The sequence below is a fragment of the Neolamprologus brichardi genome, chromosome 3, assembly GCF_056152115.1.
Source record: "Neolamprologus brichardi isolate AB-2024 chromosome 3, ASM5615211v1, whole genome shotgun sequence".
Classification (NCBI taxonomy): Eukaryota; Metazoa; Chordata; class Actinopteri; order Cichliformes; family Cichlidae; genus Neolamprologus; species Neolamprologus brichardi.
In genome coordinates, this window is record NC_142106.1 from 59,349,984 (window position 1) to 59,373,637 (window position 23,654).

General features: G+C 41.5%; 1 protein-coding gene across 10 annotated transcripts in view; it reads right to left on the bottom strand.

The window, feature by feature from the left end:
* LOC148105978 (protein NLRC3-like) overlaps positions 1-23,654 on the bottom strand; it is a 663,817-nt gene that overhangs the window by 595,460 nt on the left and 44,703 nt on the right. For 2 of the 10 annotated variants that reach the window (XM_087837929.1, XM_087837927.1), the window contains exons 4-6: positions 20,798-20,999; positions 18,867-20,646; positions 16,763-16,936 (exon numbers count right to left, since the gene is read on the bottom strand). The exons of 2 other annotated variants lie outside the window; for them this stretch is intronic. In XM_087837929.1, the coding sequence (XP_087694055.1) occupies positions 16,763-16,936; positions 18,867-20,646; positions 20,798-20,999 (2,156 nt within the window). Of the gene's footprint in view, positions 1-16,762; positions 16,937-17,112; positions 17,284-17,496; positions 17,671-18,866; positions 20,647-20,797; positions 21,000-23,654 lie in introns of all 10 variants that reach the window. 6 more of the 10 variants (XM_087837932.1, XM_087837933.1, XM_087837930.1 and 3 more) reach the window with 4 other exon arrangements.

Sequence of the window (23,654 nt, forward strand, 5' to 3'; positions counted from 1 at the left end):
GTGTAGCTGAACATTAGTAACGTTATTAACACTCTCAGCTCGTCCTTGTTCCAGACCTGAAGATCCTCTTCTTTCATTCAGCAGCAGCTTCAGGTCTCTGATGGTCCAGGGCTTGTTGTTGGGAAACAGCCCTGCTGGGATGATGGTGTCCTCACAGAAACAGTCAGTGATGCTGTTGATCTCCATCACAGAGCACGTCCCAGTCTGCAGTCTCAGTCCTGCAGGGCCTCGCTGGCTTCCTGACTCCACCCAGTCAACAACAGGAAGTGTTTGAAGTGCAGGAACAAACTGAGGCTGTGGTCAAACAGGAGTTTTGATCTCCTCGCTCTGACTCTCACTGCGGCCCCGCTGCTGTGTCAACATGTGTTTGTGCTAAACAATGATGGAAAGTGTTATAAATGACTTGTTGGCCTCTGATCTGTCACAAACAGCTGAAACGTGTCTCTCATGAGTCACATGAAGGTTTTTGACAGAAAGGACAAAAAGTAGCTGCAGTCAGTTTGTGTCATTTTTATATTTATTCATCTGGGAGAAAAATCTGAGGGACATTAAAATGTGTTTTTCAACAGAGACAAGAACATAAATATAACAGAACAGGTAAATGAAGATATTTCAAGTAAACAGCTGGACTGATCAGGTCCAAACACACAGTGATAAACTTGTCAAACAGCTGTCATATCTTTATATATAAGCTCTTTATAAATCCTGTTCACTGCAGTCTGTTTACTAATAATGTCAAACTGTTAGAAACACAGAAACATCAGAATCGTCTTTGTTCACATAAACCTGTCTGGGATCCTTTGTTGTTCTTTTGATGCAGAGTTACATTATAAATATAAAGAGTTATTTCAGAGTCTCATCAGTTTTCCTACATGTCTTTATTGAACACATCAGCAGGGCTGAAGCTCTCATGTTAAACACACACTGATCTATGGACACGTTCATGTGTTTTTAACAGAACCAGGCTGTTATCAGCCCTGCACTAACATTATGTCACACACACTGAATGTAACAGTGACAGTTTACATCATCACACAATCAGCTGTGATTGTTTCACTGTCATCAAACTAGTCAACAGGAAGTAGAATCAATAGAAACCAATCATTTACTGACAGCATGTCTGATGGAAATAAGTGCAGATTATGTATGAAGTATAAATGCACACAGTAACTGTATTACAATAAGGACTTAACAGCGCCCTCTGCTGGAGTGTTTCAGTACTGCGTTAACTAGAATACACCTCCTCCTCCTCCTCCTCACACCACCTGCTACAGCTCTACTCTTCTATGACTACAGTCATCCACAGCACTGATGTGAGGTCACATGGTTCATATGTAAGGAGCACAGAGACGTCCTAGCAGCTGACCTCAGGTCAGTTTAATGACTGTGAGCAGCAGCTGTGTTATTGTCACTGTGACAGGGAGACACTCTCAGACACAGCGCTCATGTCAGCTTGTTCTCATGCAGGAGGATCAGGAGCTCCATGTTTGTCTTTGTGTTTGAATCATGATGTGTTTGTGCCATCAGAGTCTGTCATGAGTACTCAGGGTTTCACAGCAGCTCTTCTGAATGCTGACGAGGACTCCAACCTCATGTTTCACCTCTCTGAGCTTCTGATGTCTGTGAACACTCGTGTTTCTTCTCTGGGCTCATCTGGACAAAAACACCTTTCTGTGTTTGGCTCCAGCCTCATTCTGACTGACAGGAAGTGTGTTATCCATGAGCTGCACTTCTGTGAGAAAGTTTCCTGCTGTGTTTCCTGTCTGTGGACAAACACGAGTGTTTCAGCTGAGGACTTGGTTCCTTCCACCTGTCCATACAGGACATCACGCTGTCTTTTCTCTTTAAATGCAGCTCCAGGTCCTTCCACGTGCTGCTCTGTATTTGTGCAGTTTGTAGTGTGTCCTGGGAAACGTAGCACACATGGTGTTCTTCTGCTGTTTCCTCCTTTCACTGAGTGTGAAACACTGACGCTGTGCTGTTGTTCACCGAGGGGAGCTGATTCTAGCTGCAGCTGGACTCTGTCATCTAACTGAATGTGTTGGTGCTGATCACGGGGCTCTGAGGGGGGAGCAGCAGGAGGACTCTGGATACTGACGTCAGTGTATCTGTGGAAGCTCACACAGCGTGTCTCTGTCATTCAATATTGTGCTATATATTGTATCTATGCAAAGATGAACAGACTGTGTATTCACTGGTCTCTGTGCTGCTGACTGCTTTGCTGCAGCTCTGATGTCATCATCACTCCCTCCTCCACCCTCAGCAGTCCCAGCATGCTGCTGTGGTGCACCCCACCCTCACTCTACACCTGAGCAATAGACCACACCCTCCACCTCAATATACACCACAGTTTTCTCTGCTATGGAAATGAGATCAGGAGGAAATCATTATTATTATTATTGAATAAACGCTCACATTAATGTGGGCTTATTTGTTTCATATTAGAAACATTAGTTGAGTGTTTTTAGTATAAAATGGTGAAAGTCCCTCTTTTTGCTCCTCCCCTCACCTGTGGATGGACGGTGCTGTTACCGTGGTGACAGCTTGGATGTGTTTCAGTCCTGCCTGGTTATCACTGCAGGAATCTTTACTTTCACATTTATTACAGGTAATAACTCTGATTTTTCTGTGTATTATGAACTAAATGTATCCTGATACACACAGAGATGGATGAGCAGAGGTCACATGATGAAAGAACAAACATGGAGTCTTTGATTTATTTAGATATTTATTGATGAATGCAAACAAACCCTGACACTGAACCATCGTCCAGCTTTCACAGAACAAAGCTGATCACATGACCTGCTGACCCAAACAGTGAAAAGCTCCATGGCAACAACAACAAACAGCCTCACATATGTTAACAGAGGCTGTTAGAAGCACAGAGTCTTTACAGTCTTTCTCCTGTTTCTACACAGATCTCTGCACATCTTCATCACAGTTACTCACAGACGTGCAAAGTGTGTGGATATCAAAGCTAAGTTTCCACCATGTTTGTAGTCTGTACTGGGACTCATGGAGCATCTCTCTATGAGCACTCAGTGCTTTAAACAGTGAGTCCCAGTTTAACCAGCAGCCTTCACACCACACATCACACAGACATGGAAACTTCAAACCCTCAGACTGAAGACACCATCAGAAATAAATAGATTGTGATGAAGATGAAGAACTGGAACAGTTTGCTGTGGTTTCTTCTGTTCCTGTCAGAAATAAGAGTCTGGCAGCACTTTGCTCTCCTTCCACATGTTTAAGGAGGAAGTGAAGAAGAGCGAGTGAGTCGTCTTCCTCTGTGGGCCCAACATCAGGCAGCAGCCACGTATTTTTAAAAACCCAGCACACTGCTTCAGAAACACTGAGTCAGGTGACCAGAGTCAGGTGATCAGTGAGGTCTTCACTCAGGACGTCACAGCTTCAGGACCTGATTCAGAGGTTTATAAGGACGTGGATCATTGGTGCTGATGTTGTGTGAGAGCTGGTGAACCATGGGGAACATAAATAACAACCAGGCCATCAGCAATTCTACCCCCAGCTCTAAAACCTACATAATACACTATACATATAGTTATGTAGGTTATAGTATGTTATATATAAACGTATGAAGTATAACTGCACACAGTAACTGTATTACATGTACTGTATTAGATGAGCTGGTGAACCATGGGGAACATAAATAACAACCAGGCCATCAGCAATTCTACCCCCAGCTCTAAAACCTACATAATACACTATACATATAGTTATATAGGTTATAGTATGTTATATATAAACGTATGAAGTATAACTGCACACAGTAACTGTATTACATGTACTGTATTAGATGAGCTGGTGAACCATGGGGAACATAAATAACAACCAGGCCATCAGCAATTCTACCCCCAGCTCTAAAACCTACATAATACACTATACATATAGTTATATAGGTTATAGTATGTTATATATAAACGTAGCTGAAGCAGTTTAATTTGTAGCTTCACGCTGCACTTCATATGTTTGTCCACCAGATGGCAGCACAGAGGCCTGTGTTGGAAAGCTTTGAGTAATGAAGCGTTTTCAATCCAAGCTTCAGAAAGCTTCATGTGGTCATTGTTGGGTTCAATATTGAGGAGGGTTAGAGGAGGTAATCAACTTTCAAAATAACAACACTGATCCGGCCAGGTGGAGTCAAACGATGATTTAATGCACGCGTGGGGGGACCACCGCCGTACGCAGACAGCGCCGATCCCCGACTTACAGAGCATAAGCAGATGCTTTATATACCATCAGGGCTTAAATTTAATACGCCCCTTCAACGTCAATCAGATACAGGTCATACATAGGTTTCAAAACCACAATGACTTTTAACACAGTTTAAAAATAACATTGTCTCCGTCTCCACAGCAGATGCTTCCTGTCAGCCTTCTGACTTTCACTTCTCGTCTGGAACACCAGACCCACACCCTGCAAGAAACTGTTCCTCTTTTTGCAGAGACAATTTTGCAGTTGCAAGCAAACATGACTAACCTCTCACCTATAAATGAGTCTATCTACTGTGTGTGTGTGTGTGTGTGTGTGTGTGTGTGTGTGTGTGTGTGTGTGTGTGTGTGTGTGTGGCTCGACCTCACACGAACTTTGTCTTATGAGAAGAGAGGCCAATTCTCATGTGCATAATAACCTAACTGAAACTATATCTGTAATATGTTGAATAAATGTTTTAATCAAATGAGTGCCCCTACTTCAAAGCTTAATAAAAAGATATAAATGACTAAAAGATAACAATGAATAACCTGGTTATTCAAATAGCATCCTCCCAACAGCTCCTCAAAGTACCTTTCACAAGCACGCGCTGCAAAAGCCTGCACTTCCTGTCTGCTTTGGCACAGAGTGTACTCAGAGTTAGGCCTTTCAGAATCAGCACATACACATTTAAGATTATAACAAGTATTCAAAAGCATTTAAGATCATTGATTTAACTCAACAGTTTAACGTGGTTATAACTGCACCTGTAATAAAGGCTAATTGGGTACCAATATGTTTAAACATCTGAATGCAATATCAATGCTGTAGATTATGTTATTAATGTTAGTACTGCAATGGTAATGATGGTGATTATTAACAATAGCAGTAAAATAGTTTCCCTAATCCCCACATCATCAAGGAAGCAACCAGGAAATATCTGCTGTGTGTAAAAACAGCAACACAAGAATCCAGAATGAAGACAAGAAACTCAAAGCTCACACACAAAACAGGTGGAGCTAATTTTGTGACGTGTTTCTGTAAAAACACCACAGAAGTGAATCATCAAAGTTTCCATGTGAGCTGATGATGCTGCTGCAGAGTTTCTGTGAACCTCCTGTGACCCCGCCTCCTCATACAGAGACATCTTATTGCTCTTCAAACTGCATCACGTGGACACATGTGATTGTGTATTGTAGTATTGATCCCAATGCTGGTATTAGTACTGGATCAATAACACTGGATGGATGCGTTCAGCATGGAGCCCCTGAGCTGTGTTACAGACAAACATGAAAACTGACAGGTCTGTGTCATTCACAGTCTGTAACACTTCTAAACAACAGAGGCTGACCCAAGTGCCTCAGAGCCAGGCACGCTCACATCACAGCTCTCTAAATAAGCCAGTTTCAAAATAAGAGCTGAAAGCTGTGTTTGGTTGTGTTAGCTTATTATTGTGGAGACTAACATTCAGTGATCATGTGTTCAGACTCATAATGATTACTCTCAGAAATCCTGATCTTTGTATTTACTGTGTGTTGGATCAATAACTGAGATTCATCGTATCACACAGCTGTGCTGCTGCTGCTGGTGATGTCAGCACATCTGGAACAATACGAGGTATCTGCTACCAGACTGAGCAGGACGTGAGACCTGTGGACTGTTTAAAGCTGTCCCTCCACAGCTCACTCAGACCTGATCCACACCTCAGTGATATTCTCTGACTTCCTCAGTAGAGACAGAAACCATTCAGATCTGGGACGATCAGCTGACTGATGATGTCACACAGACTGTGTTTTTCAGGAACAGTGATTCTGATGTGAGCCTGCTAGCTGACAGCAGACCTGATGAAACCACATGTTCACATCTGTGAGGACAGACTGGACTCTTTGACTGCACCTTGGTTCTCCTCAGAGGTCTGTACAGGAGCATGTCCACCCCCACTGAAGATCTCAGTCACTGTGAAACATAGAAAGCTGCTTGTGTAGCCTCTGCCTCACATGTAGATACAGCTACAGGTTTCTCTGTCAGTCAGACTGAAACAGTGTCCTGATGCTGCATCATTCAGCTCTGTGCCCCAGTCAGCATCACTGTGAGCTACCAGTGTCAGTGTTTCTGCCCTTTTCCTGTAACACTACACTCAGCACAGGCTCAGCTGCTATCCAGTGTTGGACTTTGGCTTCAGCTGCTGTGATAGATCCTCTAACATAGATCAGCTCTGCTACATGTTGTTAGATAAGTGCAGCTGCCTGTCATGTCCTGATGTTTCTCTGGCTCAGCAGCTTCTCCATCAGAGGTTCACATGGAGCTGATCCAGTATCTCCAGTAACTGTGTTCTGTTCCTCACTGGTTCATCCTTCTGTCTGTGTGACGTCAGTCAGATGTTGAAGTTAAACTCTGTAATCTTCACTGTGTCACAGAGTTCAGTGAGTCCCGTTATTCACAGTATCAATCAGATCATCAGAGAACAGCTGATCAGCAATCAGTGGTGCCAACAGCACCTCCTGTGGTGAGAGGATGCAATAATGCAATGTAGCATTTTTACACTCAACACTTCCAGTCATGGAAACTGTCTGTTGGATCTGTTTGACGTTGCTTTCTTGTGTTGCTTTCTTGGTTAGAGTTCCTCACAAATGTCCAGATTATTCTTCTAATGAGGCGTCGACCATGTTTTCAGTTCTTTGGAAGAAAACATCGCCCTTTGCCATCCTTACTTTTCTTTGACTTCTTCAAATGCAGCTGAACTCCAGCTGGTATTTTATTGGACTTTGCAGCTGTTTCTGGTCATCAGTTCATTCCTGCAAACCTCTGAACCTGAACAACAATGATGCTGCATTGCTGGCTGATCCCAAAAGGTTGATTCTGTTCATCTGGACGTTTTCAGAAACGTTTGCTCACTGATCAGGTGACTTCTTCAGTCTCAGCTGACTGCAGCTTTACAACCTTACAAACAGCACATTTGCACAATGACTGAAACCAGCAGCAGCAGCACCTGATATATATGATACTAATATAATACATATACATATATAATCCATACTAATGATGAAGGAACTGAGCTCACAGTCCATTGTTCATTCAGTGAACTACTCAGTTTATTTTGGGCCTCAGAAATGCTCACTCTGTTTGTACATCACTGTCAGCAATAGACTCATTCTGCTGTGTGGACAGGAACACATGTGACATCACTTCCTGTTTGTTTGTGACTGAAGAGGAAGAAGTTTACAAGGAATCATTTAGAAGAGTTTCAAACATCAACTGATTGAATCCATGAATCTGAAAACGTGTTTGTGAGTGAAAGAGACAGACATGTACAGACTGAACTATCTGTTCAACAGTCAGAGTGTTTCTGTAACAGGAGACACTCTTTACACCCCACTCAGCACAGGGACACTGAGGAACCACGAGACCAGAGTCTAAACCCAGGATAAAGAGTTTGAGTGAATGTGGTGTTGAAGGTGTGGAGGTGGATCAGAGTGTCAGAGGAGACTCTGTAGAAGGACAGAGTGCCAGCAGGACAGTCCACATACACTGCTGCTCTGTTAGAGACAGAGGAGGAGGAGGAGGAGGACGAGGAGATGAAGGAGGAGAAGAAGGAGGAGGAGGAGAAGGAGATGGATGTTTGTATGTTATTGTGCCTGACAGAACGAGGGCCACGATCAGAGCAGCTAAGACTCCAGGACTGATCATTGTTTCCAAACACACAGTCATAACTGTCTCCTTTCCTTCTGATGCTTCTGTAACTCACTGATATATAAACGTCTCCTCTCCACTCGACCTCCCAGTAACAGCGACCAGTCAGACCATCTCTACACAGCAGCTGATCAACAACTGATGAACTGTTGCGAAGTACTGATGGATGTACCGTCTTATATGGATATGACTGATACCCCTCACGTGTCACCTTCCTGTTGTTGTCAGACAGTTGGAGCTTTGTGTTCACTGTGTTTGTGTCGATTGTGAGTTGACAGGAATCTGATGGAGAGAACAAACACAATCCAGCTGCAGTTATTGATCCATCATCTCTTCATTGATTGACACTTTGATGATGACTCCTGACATGATGAAGATGGTTGAATGTGTGCTGCTTTGTTTTCATGAATCCCATTAAAAACACACTTACACTTCCTCAGACCTGGTGTCAACCATCGGACTCCAGCAGGCTCCACCCTGAAAGGAGGAGGGGGGTCAGAGCAGCACAGTCAGCATGCACACATGGACATTACATGGCTCTCATACACACACTGTTACACACTGAGCTCAAAGCTCGGCTCCACTGTTTTATTCAAAGAAATCTACATTTATTTATCAGCACATTTAAAAACAGCTTGAGCCAAAGTGCTGCACAGAGTAGAGAGAAAATAGGAAACATACACAGTAATTACTATAAAGACTCGTCAGGATTGAAAGCTACAGAGTACAAATGTGTTTCCAACCGGGTTTTAAAAATGTCGAGTGTTGGTGACGACCTGATGTGAAGGGCGACTGTTCCAGAGTTTGTCTGCAGCGATCGATAAAGCTCACCTCTGTTTTTACGTCTAGTTCTGGTCAGAAGCTACTTATCTGCAGACCTGAGGGCTCCACTTGGATTATTTTGTTAAAGAGAGATAAGATGGAGCCAATCCATTCAGAGATTTAAAGACAGACAACCAGATCTGGAAGTGGATTCTACCACGTACTGGTAACCAGTGGAAGAAGCTGGAAAAAGCTGGTGATGGGTCGTCTAGCACAGACCCACCGCTGGAACCAGACAATTCATGAGGGAGAGAACTGTGACAGCGCCGTTCCTTCACTTGACCTCAGTCGCTCTCGTCTGCTCCCTCGTAACACTGCTCTTTATTGAGGTTACATGAATATGCATAAGTTCATTAACATATGACGTCTTACACAGGTATGAACAAAGAGTACCAGTCTGTGCATAGTGTAGGTATGTGTGTGTGTGTGTGTGTGTGTCTGTGTGTGTGTGTGTGTGTGTGTCTGTGTGTGTGTGTGTGTTTCAGATGTGACCCTGTGACCCCAAAGCTGGTGCTAAGAGTCCAGTGGTCCCCCTAACAAAGGGCTCTTATACTTAACCAGAGTTGGATGCAAAATACCAGGGAGGTGAGAGAGAGAACCGGGTTGCCAGTCTTAAAACAGATCTACTGAGGCAGCAAGATTTCTTCAAGAAAGCAACCAAAGAGAATAATGCAGCAGTCGAAGCCACGTGGTTAGTGAGATGATTGCTAAAGCAGGGAAGCCATTCACAGAAGGTGAATTTGTCTAAAAGTGCATATTGCAGGCTGCAAATATAGTCTGTCCGGGAAAGAAAGGTCAGTTTAGCAACATCAGCCTTTCTGCCAGTTGAGTTGAGAGCAGAAGTGAAGCCTTCATGGAGAAGGATGGAGTTAGCGTTCCTGTGCTAACTGATCCCAAATGGCTCATGGACTTAGCTTTTCTTGTTGATATAACACATGAGCTTAATGTACTGAACAAGACGTTACAAGGCCAGGGGCAACTTGTCAGTGCTGCCTATGACAACGTGAGAGCATTCTCCACAAAACTTGCGCTCTGGAAAGCTCAGCTCTCTCAGACAAACCTTTGCCATTTCCCAGCATGCAAGGCACTCGTGGATGCAGGCACACCATTCAGTGCTGACAAGTATGTTGATGTCATTTTGAGGCTACAGGAGGAATTTGATCACAGATTTGCTGACTTCAAGACACACAGAGCCACCTTTCAAATGTTTGTGGACCCCTTCTCCTTTGATGTGCAAGATGCCCCTTCTGTGCTTCAAATGGAGCTCATTGAGCTGCAGTGCAACTCTGAACTCAAAGCAAAGTTCAGGGAGGTGAGTGGAAAAGCAGACAAGCTTGGACAATTTTTGAGAGAATTGAGCCCTAGTCTCCCTCGGCTTTCCCAAATGTTCAAGCGGACCATGTGCCTTTTTTGTAGCACATACTTGTGCGAAAAGCTCTTCTCCACTTTGAACTTCAATAAGTCCAAGTACAGGTCCAGACTTACGGATGATCATCTTCAAGACATACTGAGGGTCGCAACTGCTTCCTCCCTCAGGCCAAATCTGGCTCGGCTATGCGAGAGGAAACGCTGCCAGGTCTCTAGCAGCAAGGAGTAGGCAAGAGAAGCCATGTTCAGAAGAACAGTTCATTTTCTACAGTGTTCCATTCATGTTCAGAAGAAGGTTATAGAACTGTTAATACAGACATTTCAATCTAAATACAGCAGATATAGAAGACTGAAAAAAACACATAAGTTCACTGACTAAAAATATCTTATTATTATTTTATTTATGTATTACAGATTGATTTATTTTCTTATTAATTCTTAATTTGTTTATTTATTTTTCATATTTTGTGTTAAAAAATAAAAATAAAGAGATTTGAGAAGACTGGAATTTTTTTTTGTGGAAAACCTAATGCGGCCCAGCCTCACCCAGACTCTGCCTGCAGCGGCCCCCAGCTAAATTGAATTTGAGACCCCTGTCCTACACCATAAATCAGTAAGAGAGGGTACGACCTCTCTCATGACTTTAAGGTGTGTGTGCATGCCAGAGCACTCTGGAAGGCACACACAGTCTTTACAGACTACTAAGGATCAAACCTCTATCATCATGCAATCGATTATACAACTCTAAGCATATATGAGTAAATATTTCTAAGCATAAATGACAATCAACAAAATAAATCTTACAGCTGGTTTTAATAACAGAATTAATTTGTTTCTCAAATGAGAAAGAGCTATCGAGAAAAACTCCTAAATCTTTAGTTCTTAACTTTTCCAGTGGGCCAAGATCAACATTATCTGCTAATGCTAAATAGGCTGCCGTTATTAACTAATGCTAATTTGATGTGAATTAGCATTATGCACTAATGCTAACACTTACTTTTTAACAATGTGAGTAGCTAATGCTAAGAAGGCTGCTTTTATTAGCTAATGCTAATTTGCTGCGAGTTTAACATTATCGGGTAATGCTAACACTTTTCCCTTCCCTTTTAACAATGTTTGCAGCTAGTGCTAGGTAGGCTGATGCTAGCAGCTAATGCTAATTTGATGTGAATTAGCATTACATTAGTGAGGAGTTAATACTACGTAGACTGCCATTAGTGGCTAATGCTAATTTTAGGTGAATAGGAATTGGAAGCTAATGCTAATACCATATTTTCTTGCTTTATAACAATGTGACCATATAATACTTAGCTAATGCTAATTTGAGGTAAATTAGCATTATTCCCTTATGCTAACAATGTTTTTTCTTACTTTTTAACAGTACGAGTAGCTAATGTGAACACGTTTTTTATTTAATTTTAACTTTTCCCCTGCGATGTGAAGAGTTAATTCTAAATAGGACGCCAATAGTGGCTAATTCAAATTTTAGATGAAAAAGCATTAGAAGCTAATGCTAATACCATATTTTCTAGCTTTATATCATTATCAGTAGCTAATGCTAGGTACGTAGCCATTATTAGCTAATGCTAATTTAAGTGAATTAGCATTATCCACTAATGCTAACAATGTTTTTGCCAACTCTTTTCCCTTGCATTATAACAATATAAGCAGCTAATGCTAAGAACTCTACTATTATTAGGTAATGCTAATTATTATGTGTGTTAGCATTATCCGCTGCTGCTTGCAATGTTTTATCTTACCTTTTAACAATATCAGCAGCTAATGCTAACACTACTTTAATTTCAGTTAAGCCTATTTAGCATTAATTAACTTCATTTAGCATTAAGAGGTTTATGCTAAATAGCCTACCATTAGTGGCTATTGCTAATTTTAGGTGAATAAGCATTGGCAGCTAATGCTAATACCATATTTTCTTACTTTATAACAATGTGACCAGCTAATGCTAAGTATGTTGCCGTTATAAGCTAATACTAATTTGAGGTGAATTAGCATTATCCGTTAATGCCAACAATATTTTTTTCTTACTTTTTAACAATATGAGTAGGTAATGTGAACAACTTTTTTTCATTTAATTTTAACTTTTCCCCTGCGATGTGAATAGTTAATGCTAAATAAGACGCCATTAGTGGCTAATTGTAATTTTAGATGAAATATCATTAGCAGCTAATGCTCATATTGTTCTCCTTTGCTTTGTAAGAATGACAGCAGCTAATGATACGAAGTCTACCATTATTAACTATTGCTAATTTGATGTGAATTAGCATTATCCGATAATGGTAACCCTTTTCCACTTCATTATAACGATGTCAGGAGTTAATGCAAAGTAGGCTGCCATTAGGGGCTAACTCTAATTAGGGGTGAATAATTATTAGCAGCTAATGATAATATTGTTTTCTCATTCCTTATAACAACTTGAGCAGCTAATGCTAATTTGATGTGAATTAGCATTATATTATTGAGCAGTTACTGCTAAGTAAGCTGCCCTTATTAACCAATTTTACGTTGACGTGAATTAGCATTATGCGCTACTGCTAATACTGTTTTCCCTTACTTTTCAACAATGTGAGCGGCTAATTCTATGTACGCTGTTGTAAATAGCTAATGCTAATTTAATGTGAGTTAGCATTATCCAATAATGCTAACACTGTTTTCTCTTACTTATTAAAAATGATAGTAGCTAATACTAATACTCTTTTCCATTGGGTGACAACGAAGTGAGGAGTTAATGCTAAGTAGGCTACTATTAGCAGCTAAAGCTAATTTGAGGTGAATAAGCATTAATAGCTAACGCTAACACCCGTTTCTCTTGTGTTATAATGATGTGAGACGTTAATATTGTTCTCAAACAATAGAGTTAGAGTAGAGTTTCCTGTAAGCTTCCATTTCCAAATGTTAGCTGCTCCTGTCTGCCTCTTTGTCACACACACAGAGTGAAATGATTCACAGCCTTGTTTCATCCTTCTGTCAGTGTCACTGACTGTCACTGTGACTGTGGACATACAGCATGGGAAACATACACATGGCTGACACTTTATTAGGTACACAGTGCCCACTATCTCAGGTATAGTACACCTGTGACCTAATAAAGTGTATCTAAAGTTACAAAATGTTGTCTTTGTCGAAATATTTATGGACCTAACTGTAGGTCTACTTTTAATGAAACTCTCAACATGACTTATCAGTTATCATTAATGTTCCTGCAAACAGACTCCTTGGAGACCCGCTACATAAATATCCATGTACTATCCAGCAAGACTAGTGTGTTTGTCCGTGGAAATATTCCTGCATGTGTGATTGTTCATGTCTCATCTGCAGGAAACAAACGGGAAGTGAGTGAAAGACACAGGAAATGTTTCCAGCTCTTCCTCCTCTATCAGACATTCTCTCCATACCTGAGAGTGTCCAGTCTCCAGCCTGGATCCTTCAGTCCAGCCGACAGCAGCTTCGTTCCTGAGTCACCTGGATGATTGTAGCTCAGGTCCAGTTGTCTCAGATGGGAGGGGTTGGAGCTCAGAGCTGAGGCCAGGGAAGTACAGCCTTCCTCTGTGATCAGACAGCCTGACAGACTGCAGACACACAAAACAACAATCCGTCTATTATCCATCTCTATGGCAGCATAACTAAGGGATGGTTCAGGGTCACCTAATCCAGCTGTAACTATAAGCTTTATCAAAAAGGAAAGTTTGAAGCTGATCTTCAAAGTAGAGAGGGTGTCTGTCTCCTGAACTCAAACTGGGAGCTGCTTCCACACCCAGTCCAACATAGCCAGGCTTTCTTTGCTGCTTTGACAAAACCTCAAATCCCAGTCAGAGATTGATGAGCATCATCACAGTGATGATCATTTCTCTGTTAACCCAGGCTTTCTGCTTCAGGATCTGTGCACGCTCACAGAACAAGGAGTACTTTAGAGCTCTAAAACTGGAACTGACACATATTTAAACTCTACATGTTACTCAGTACATTCAGTTCTGACACTCGCCCACAGTCCAACAAAGGAAACATGGAGATCACATCAGTTTGTCACCAAAGTCTAATTATTCCAGAGGGCAGTGTTGATACTACTAAAGTTATTTTTAAGCAAAGTTGAGTTTTTTATCGTCGGAGTACTTCAAGTCTGAAGTATCACTTAAATGCATTACACGCTGTTGATGGCAGCAAACAAGCCACCCAAACAAACAGCGGTGAGAGGCTTGGTCAGACTACGTAGGATCAGCTTGTGGGAGGAGTCTAGATAAACCAAAGAAAGACAACCTAACAAACGCCACAGTGAAGTGAGTAGCTACAAACTTCAGGCCGATTAGTGTTGTTGAAGAAGTTGGTCTGAGGAACGTTCTTAGGATCAACAAATGACGGCATGTATGACCCTCCCTCAAGACGCACCATCACAAGAAGAACAAATGAGCTGTAGAAAAAGGAGAGACTATGAAAGCCACAGCGTTACAACGTGCACCAGCTGTTGGTCTCTCTGGAGACTACTGGACGTAGCTGGGTAACCATGGTTACTTGGGAGTTACAGTACATGATATTAATGAAGAGTGGGAGCTGCGTTCTATAGCAAACAATTTGTTATGAGGTAATCAGCTGATCTTACTTTAACCGCAAGCCCTTCACAATAATTGCAAAGCCTTTATTTTGTACAACTACCATCAGTTCGTCTGTACTGATGGTAACTTAAAGTCACACTAATGTCGTTTAGTTTCTATAGTGTATGTAGTAGAAGTATACTACAGTACTCTGATCACTGATAGGATAGATTTATGTAGATATACACCTTTGTGTTTAACATTACTGCATTCTAGTACTGTGATCTTTGTCCTTATATATGGTTATGTTAGCTATACTGATGTATGTACATATATGTACATGCATATATATGTACATACATATAACTGGATATGTAACTTATCTATTCATCTTATTTGTCATGTATTTGTATTGTGTACTTCCTTTTTCTAAGAAACCACACACGTGATCACAGCCACAAGAATCAATCAGTGAAAGAATAAAGTGCCTCAATCCAAACCTTAAGCTCCTTATTCCACACGCTGGGATCATTTGGCCTTCAGTGGTGTTCTGGCTGAAACACCGGAGTGACCGTAGTGCTAAAGAGTGAATCGGACACACCAGTGTCATCCCTGATATCTACACTACATTTAATCGTCCTTCAGCTTGTGGCTGCCGTTAGCTGATCTGCTAGTTAGCCGGTGTGCTAGTTAGCTGGTGTGCTAGTTAGGCAGTGTGCTAGTTAGGCAGTGTGCTAGTTAGCTGGATCGCTAGTCAGCTGGTGTGCTGACCAGCGAACCGGTAGGTTACAAGATGAGCTTGTCTGTCTGATGAGCCAGCTCTCTCTGTCTTGGTCGTTGTGTCCTTGGGCAAGACACTTCACCTACCGCTTACTGGTGATGACCAGAGGGGCCGATGGCGCGATATGGCAGCCTCGCTTCTGTCAGTCTGTCCCAGGGCAGCTGTGGCTACAAATGTAGCTTGCCTCCACCAGTGTGTGAATGTGAGAGTGAATGAATAGTGGAACTGTAAAGGGTCTTTTAGGGTCTCGAAAAGCGCTATATAAATGCAATCCATTATTATTATTAAGAGCATCTTTAGGCCTGACTGTGCTCATTCTTCCTCCAACCTCTCCTTACCAAAGATAACAACTACATCAGTATGAGCTCAATAACAATTTCTGCAATTCAATTGAGGACATTCATTTTTAAACCTTGTGTAAAATGATAAAACCTAAAAGTCTGAGTATTATTCTTTGTGCAAACAGCTCTTGCAAGTTCCCCCGGACTTAATAATTAAATAATAATAATAATAAAAATAACCTTTCCTTTGAGCAGCTGTTCAGGCTACTAAACTCATCCCAGAAATAACAAGTGACACCATTAATAGTGGAGCTACCTTTAACAGGTGAAACTGATTTGACCTATAAGGCTACTGCAGTTACTTCTTATCAGGGTTAGTAGGGAAGACATCTGGATGAGGTAGCTAGTAGTAGGTAGTTAGTACCGGGCGAGTCCCCTCTTCCAAATCAGCACCAGAACCCTGTATTATCTACAGGGTAAGACTGCCTATATTATCAAACTATGGCCATTACTACTGTGATCATTTGCAGCCCACTGTGCCGCTCTCTCTGCTGGGATGAACCACTGGAGCTCACCCAGTCATCCCTTTCTTTCTCTCAAGAAGAAGTGAAATAAATATATTTATTATGTTACGAGTCTAATATTCTTTAAATCAAACTGTAATGAATAAATAAAGCAAAAAGATTTGGTGGCTCCAAGTGTTGTAGAAGAAAAGATAAACATCTCATTTTGAGAAATAAGCCTTTAAAATTAAATACTGTGAATAAAAAACAAACAGCGAACCAATCAGTAGTCGCCAACATCCTCCTAATTTCATTCTCAAAGAAATCAAATATATATATTATTGGCCCAAAGGAGCCTAAATCTTTAAATTAGGCAGTACATGAAGTATTTTTTTTAAATAAACAAAGACATGACTATAACAACTTTTAGTAATTCAGAGTCCAATTATCCGCTCAAATGTAAATAAAAGTTCACTTGACAGCTGTATAAAAGTTACCTGTTTATACAATAAAATAAATCACATTTCAAATGATCATCTGTGGAAAAGTTTGAATACTGACCTGAGAGTTTCCACTGCACACTGTGAACTCTTTAGTCCAGCATACAGAAGCTTCACTCCTGAATCCTGCAGGTCAGAGTTACTCAGGTCCAGCTCTCTCAGACTGGAGGACTGGGAGCTGAGGACTGAGGACAGAGCTTCACAGCTTCTCTCTGACAGGTTACAGCCACTCAGTCTGAAAAATAAAAGATAGTCTATACAACAAATCCTCATGTAGAGTTTGTTAATACATTTCACAACATTAAATCTTGACTTTCTATTTTTAAAGGAAACATAAACATACTAAGATATAACATCATATGGATGAACTTTAATTAATAATTCTAAAAACAAAATGTTTTCTGATCTGACCTCAGAGTATTCAGTTTACAGTTTAAACGTTGTAGTCCAACAGACAGAATCACTCCTGAATCCTGAAGCTTTCTGATACTCAGGTCCAGCTCTGTCAGACTAGAGGACTGCGAGCTGAGAACTGAGGACAGAGCTTCACAGTTTTCCTCTGAGAGTTCACAGATGTTAAGTCTGAAGATAAAAACATGAAGAAAGATTGTTGTTAAAGTGTAATCAGGGTGCAATAGCTTATTGTCTTGTGCTGAGCAGGTTAGTAAAACTTCACTGTAACTTGGAAATGAATAAAAATGCTATGAAACAAGGATAACTGGATAAAGACATGAACAGAAACAAACATCAAACACATAAACAAACAGAACTAAACAGAATACAAATTGATCTGACCTCAGAACATTCAGTTTGGCGTGTGGACTCTCCACTGCAGAAGACAGAAGCTTTACTGCTGAAGCCTTCAGGCTGTTGGTACTCAGGTCCAGCTCTCTCAGACTACAGGACTGGGAGCTGACCACTGACAACAATTTTTTACAGCCTTCCTCTGAGACGTTACAGCTGCTCAGTCTGAGAGAGAAAAGGAAAAAACAAAAAAACAAAACAAAAAAAAAAACAATATATCTGATCAAATTAAATTTGTTTATATGTTGAACCTTTTTTTAATGTTTTTTTTAAATTTTAAACCTATGAGACTATGAGTGCTACCAATCCAGTGCACATGATTGGTACCTTGATGGTACCTTGCTCAGGGGTAGAACAGGGTAGCTATTCGGTGGATTCGACCAATGACCTTATGATCATGGGGTGACCACTCTGTCTACTGAGCTAATAATTCTGTGTACACTATCATACAATACTAACTAAAACAATTATTTTTAGATAATTTTACTAATTCAATAATCATTATGCTCATTACCTGTGTATTGTGAGGAACACTGGATTTTAAACACTAGCTGTATAAAACTCTTCCTGTTAAAGATGCGTATAAAAGAGATGAGCTGAAATGCAGACTTCATGGAGAATGTTTGCTGTCAGGATATATCAAAGACAAAGCAGAGATCCATCCAGTCTCTTCCACTAAGCCCACAGAGGGACAGAAAACCACTCTCACTCACACCTGCATGAAGTTTAGATCACCAGGTAACCTAACTGCATGTCTGTGGACAGTGGGAGGAAACTGTAGAGGACCCAGAGAGTAATTCTGTGGGAAACCTGGTTATGGAAGCCTTACAGTTACATATGGTTACTGACAAGAAACACAACCTTAGAGGCAATTTCAGTAATGAAGACCGAAGTTCTACCTCCATATGAGATAAAAACATGACAGCACAGCAGAGATTTATATTTAAAAAGAGATAGTGTGCACTGAAAGTGAGATACAGACTTGAACGTAAATTACGAACATCAGAAAAAGATGTAGGTGAAGTCTGGCAGGTGAAGTTTGTGCATTAGAATAAAACAACCAAACTCCTGGAGTTGGAGACAAGTGAACAAGCTGAGGATAATAAACCTGTATGAGGGGCTGAAGCATCAGAGCTCATGTTCTTATAGGCTGGGTCTGGATTGTCCTTTGATAAGAGTTACAGAACAAAGTGTGTTTTAGAAATGCTGGAGTGAAACATTAAAACTACCATATATTTACTGAGTGACTGATGATCATTTAATTCACTATTAAAAAAATGTTACAGTGCTCTTTGAACTCAGCATTTCTGATTTATTTCCCATTATTTTAACAATGAAGCGATGACAACATGCTTACTTACAGAGCTTTGTTGGAGGCTTTGACCACTGGCAGCATTCTCAGAAGAGCCTCCTCTGAAGTAGAGTATTTCTTGAAGTCAAACTTATCCAGATCTTCTTCAGATGACAGTAAGATGAAGGTCAGAGCTGAGCACTGAGCAGGAGACAGTTTACCTGTGGAGAGACTTCCTGAAGTCCTGTGCTGTTGGATCTCCTCCACTAGAGAACGATCATTCAGTTCATTCAGACAGTGGATCAGATTGATGCTTTTCTCTGCAGACAGATTCTCACTGAGCTTCTTCTTGATGTACTGGACCGTTTCCTGATTGGTCTGTGAGTTACTTCCTGTCTGTGTCATCAGGGCTCGTAAGAGAGTCTGATTGGTCTGCAGTGAAAGACCCAGGAGGAAGCGGAGGAACAAGTCCAGGTGTCCATTTGGACTCTGTAAGGCCTTGTCCACAGCACTCTGATGGAAAGATAGTTTAAACATCATGGATGTTGTTTTTTGTTCTTCCAGCAGATTTTTTCCAGAGTTGATGAAGGTCAGATGGACATGAAGAGCAGCCAGAAACTCCTGAACACTCAGATGGATGAAGCAGAACACCTTGTCCTGGTACAGTCCGCTCTCCTCTTTAAAGATCTGTGTGAACACTCCTGAGTACACTGAGGCTGCTCTGATATCGATGCCACACTCTGTCAGGTCTGATTCATAGAAGATCAGGTTTCCTTTCTGCAGCTGATCAAAAGCCAGTTTTCCCAGAGACTCCATCATCGTCCTGCTCTCTGGACTCCAGTGTGGATCTGTCTCCGCTCCTCCATCATACTTGACCTTCTTCACTTTGGCCTGAACCACCAGGAAGTGGATGTACATCTCAGTCAGGGTCTTGGGCAGCTGTCCTCCCTCTCTGGTTTTCAGCACATCCTCCAGAACTGTAGCAGTGATCCAGCAGAAGACTGGGATGTGGCACATGATGTGGAGGCTTCGTGATGTCTTGATGTGGGAGATGATCCTGCTGGCCTGCTTCTTATCTCTGAATCTCTTCATGAAGTACTCCTCCTTCTGTGGGTCAGTGAACCCTCTGACCTCTGTCACCATGCCAACACAGTCAGGAGGGATCTGATTGGCTGCTGCAGGTCGTGTGGTTATCCAGAGGCGAGCAGAGGGAAGCAGTTTCCCCCTGATGAGGTTTATCACCAGCACATCCACTGAGGTGGACTTTCTTGGGTCAGTTAGGATTGTAGTTTTGTGGAAGTCCAGAGGAAGTCGACACTCATCCAGACCATCAAAGATGAACACAACCTGGAAGTCTTCAAAGCTGCAGATTCCTGCTTCTTTGGTTTCAGTAAAGAAGTGATGAACAAGTCCCACCAAGCTGAACTTTTCCTCTTTCAGCACATTCAGCTCTCTGAAAGTGAATGGAAACATGAACTGGATGTCCTGGTTGGCTTTGTCTTCAGCCCAGTCCAGGCTGTATTTCTGTGTTAAGACTGTTTTCCCAATGCCAGCCACTCCCTTTGTCAGCACTGTTCTGATTGGTTCATCTCTTCCAGGTGAGGCTTTAAAGATGTCTTCTTGTCTGATTGTTGTTTCTGGTCTGTCTGGTTTCCTGGATGCTGTTTCAATCTGTCTGACCTCATGTTCATCATTGACCTCTGCAGTCCCTCCCTCTGTGATGTAGAGCTCTGTGTAGATCTGATTCAGAAGGGTTGGGTTTCCTGCTTTAGCGATCCCCTCAAACACACACTTGAACTTCTTCTTCAGCTTAGACTTTAGTTTACGATGACAAACAGCAGCTGGAAGTTCTGAATAATAATAATAAAAATACAACTTTAACAATCACATTTTACAAAATGCTGATGACAATTTCTGACCCACTGAGAAATGACTGAACACACTGGTGTCACAAGTGTCTCATTTATCTAACAGCTTAAATCTTTAGATAAATCCTCTTACGTCTCTGCAGACGGTCAGCCAGCTCCTCCTGCTTCATTCTCCTCAGGAAGTCCACTGTGATCTTCACAAATGCCTCTCTGCTGCTCCTCTGCTCATCATCCTCCCTCTGAAACTCCAAGCACTGGGGCTTATTTGGATTCAGAGCCTTCTGGATCTTCTTCAGCTCGTTCTTCAAAAAAGTGATGATGTTGTCCTCCAGCAGCTGGAACAGAATACTTTATGAATGACCCACCACTCTGAACTTCAGTCTCCACAACATCCACTTCCGAACGATCAAGGGGCATATCATCCACAAACTCTTTACCAATTATAAGTTTGACTTTATCTTATTAACTTAGACATTCTCCACAACTCCATGATCCCAAAGCATGGATTCTGTTCATATGAATGCAGCGATTTCAGTGGGAGAAACATTTCACTGGTGTTCAGAGCTGAACTACCAACAGGTTGAGAATCAATTCAATTCAATTCAATTTTATTTATATAGCGCCAAATCACAACAAATGTCGCCTCAAGGCACTTCATAGATACAGAGAAAAACCCAACAATCATATGACCCCCTATGAGCAGCACTTTGGCGACAGTGGGAAGGAAAAACTCCCTTTTAACAGGAAGAAACCTCCGGCAGAACCAGGCTCAGGGAAGGGCGGCCATCTGCTGCGACCGGTTGGGGTAAGAGAAGGAAGACAGGATAAAGACATGCTGTGGAAGAGAGACAGAGGTTAATAACAGATATGATTCAATACAGAGAGGTCTGTTAACACATAGTGAGTGAGAAAGGTGACTGGAAAGGAAAAACTCAATGCATCATGGGAATCCCCCGGCAGCCTACATCTATTGCAGCATAACTAAGGGAGGATTCAGGGTCACCTGGTCCAGCCCTAACTATATGCTTTAGAAAAAAGGAAAGTTTTAAGCCTAATCTTAAAAGTAGAGATAGTGTCTGTCTCCTGAATCCAAACTGGAAGCCAGAAACTTGGAGATGTTACAGGTGACTCATACAGACAACTGGTCTTAAAGGTAGATATTACGATATTACGTATCTGTCCGATACTGACCTAAATTACTGGATCGGATATCGGAGAGGAATAAAAAATGTAATCTGATCCATTAAATATCAAAAAAGCACCTCACAAAACTTGCGACATGGCGTAACTCGGCTCATAACCATGGCACGTAGGAGCAGTGTGGTCACGTGATAGAGCGGCTGTGTGTATTTGCAGCCTCGCTACCAAACCGGCATTTCATCTCTGAGGAGGTTTTCCCAGAGAGAAGTAAAGCAAGTGTGTAAGTTCATCTCTGAATGTTTGTAAAGCATTCCCACGTCAAGCTTAACAACCGATATATGGAGCGACTGCCTCTTCTCTCTCCCTCCTGCTGCTACTTCAATCATGAAACTGATCAATGATCAGCTGATCGTCTCTCTTCTTTGTTTTTGTCTCACTTCTCACCAGAAAGAGGAAACCAGCGGCTGAACAACAGCAGCACGTTGAAGCTTGATAAGCTGTTGTTAGAATTTATTTATTATTACTTTCTACACCAGGATCTTTTTCTACAGCTGACGTAACTGTGCAGGGGCGGATCTAGCAGAGTTTAGCCAGGGGGGCCGATAGGGCATGAACAGGGAAAAGGGGGCACAAAGACACACTTTTCTTTCTTATTCTCATTTAAAATGTCGAGCTTTTAATAAATAATTATCTGAATCTTACACCCAAAGTTTTAATCTGATGTAAAATATATAGCAGTCCATTACTGTATATAGTAACTGTTAAGTCTAATATACCCTAGTAAGCTATACTACTTTTTCCTTTGGGAAGATACCATCTGTGCAGTCTGCAGTTCTGTAGAAGAAAGATGTTGAATCTATTTAATTATTCTTGAAAAATAATTTATTTCTGTGCATTTTTTTTCACACTGCATCAAATTAAAGTTGATTACATCGATTAATCATCATAAGGTGGAGGGTGGTTCCCTATTTTTTTTTTTTTGCTGGGAGTTTGCAACCCCATTAGTTAGGTTGCTTAATATTTCTGCTAAGTACTCTTTAAAATACCAGAATAGGGAGGATGGAGCAGGTTTAAGTTTATTAGATTGATCAGTTTTGCTGAACTATGAAATATTTTGGGTGCAGTGTATTTTTTACATACAGGTATAACAGAATAGCTTTAGAGTTGTTGTCTATTTAAACTTGAGTATGAACTTATACAAAATGCAGAAAGATATTAAAAAAACAGTCTTATTGATTAAAAAAACAGTATATCGGATTCATATCGGTATCGGCAGATATCCAAATTTATGATATCAGTATCAGATATAAAAAAGTGGTATCGTGCCATCTCTACATAAAGGTACACTCTGTTTACACATACAGATCAGTATTTAAGGTTTGACTCTCATCATCCACTCCCACATAGCAAAATTGGTATGGTCCGGATTTGGCCCACACAATGTGCTTACACGTGGGCCCACATATTGCAAAGAATGACGGCCCTTTGTTGGCCCATATCTGGTTTGCCAATTGTGGCCCACACATGGGCCAGCACAAGGCCAGTTGCAGACACACTGGTGGTCCTTTGCTGGCCCATGTGTGGATTACCTCTGGCAAACCTGGTCTGGGCCACCAAAGGGCCGTCCTTCTTTGAGGTATGTGGGCCATGGGTAAGTTGTGTGCCGCCACGGGCCAGTTGCAGACACACTGCTGGTCCTGTGCTGGCCCAGAACAGTTTCAGCTCTGGCCCCAGATGTCAGCCTAATGTGTACCTTAATTAAGCCATGTAATAACAACATGTGCATAATAGTGCAAAAGTAACATGACGAAACTCTGTTCGGACAGTGAATGGACTGATTCTTATATTAC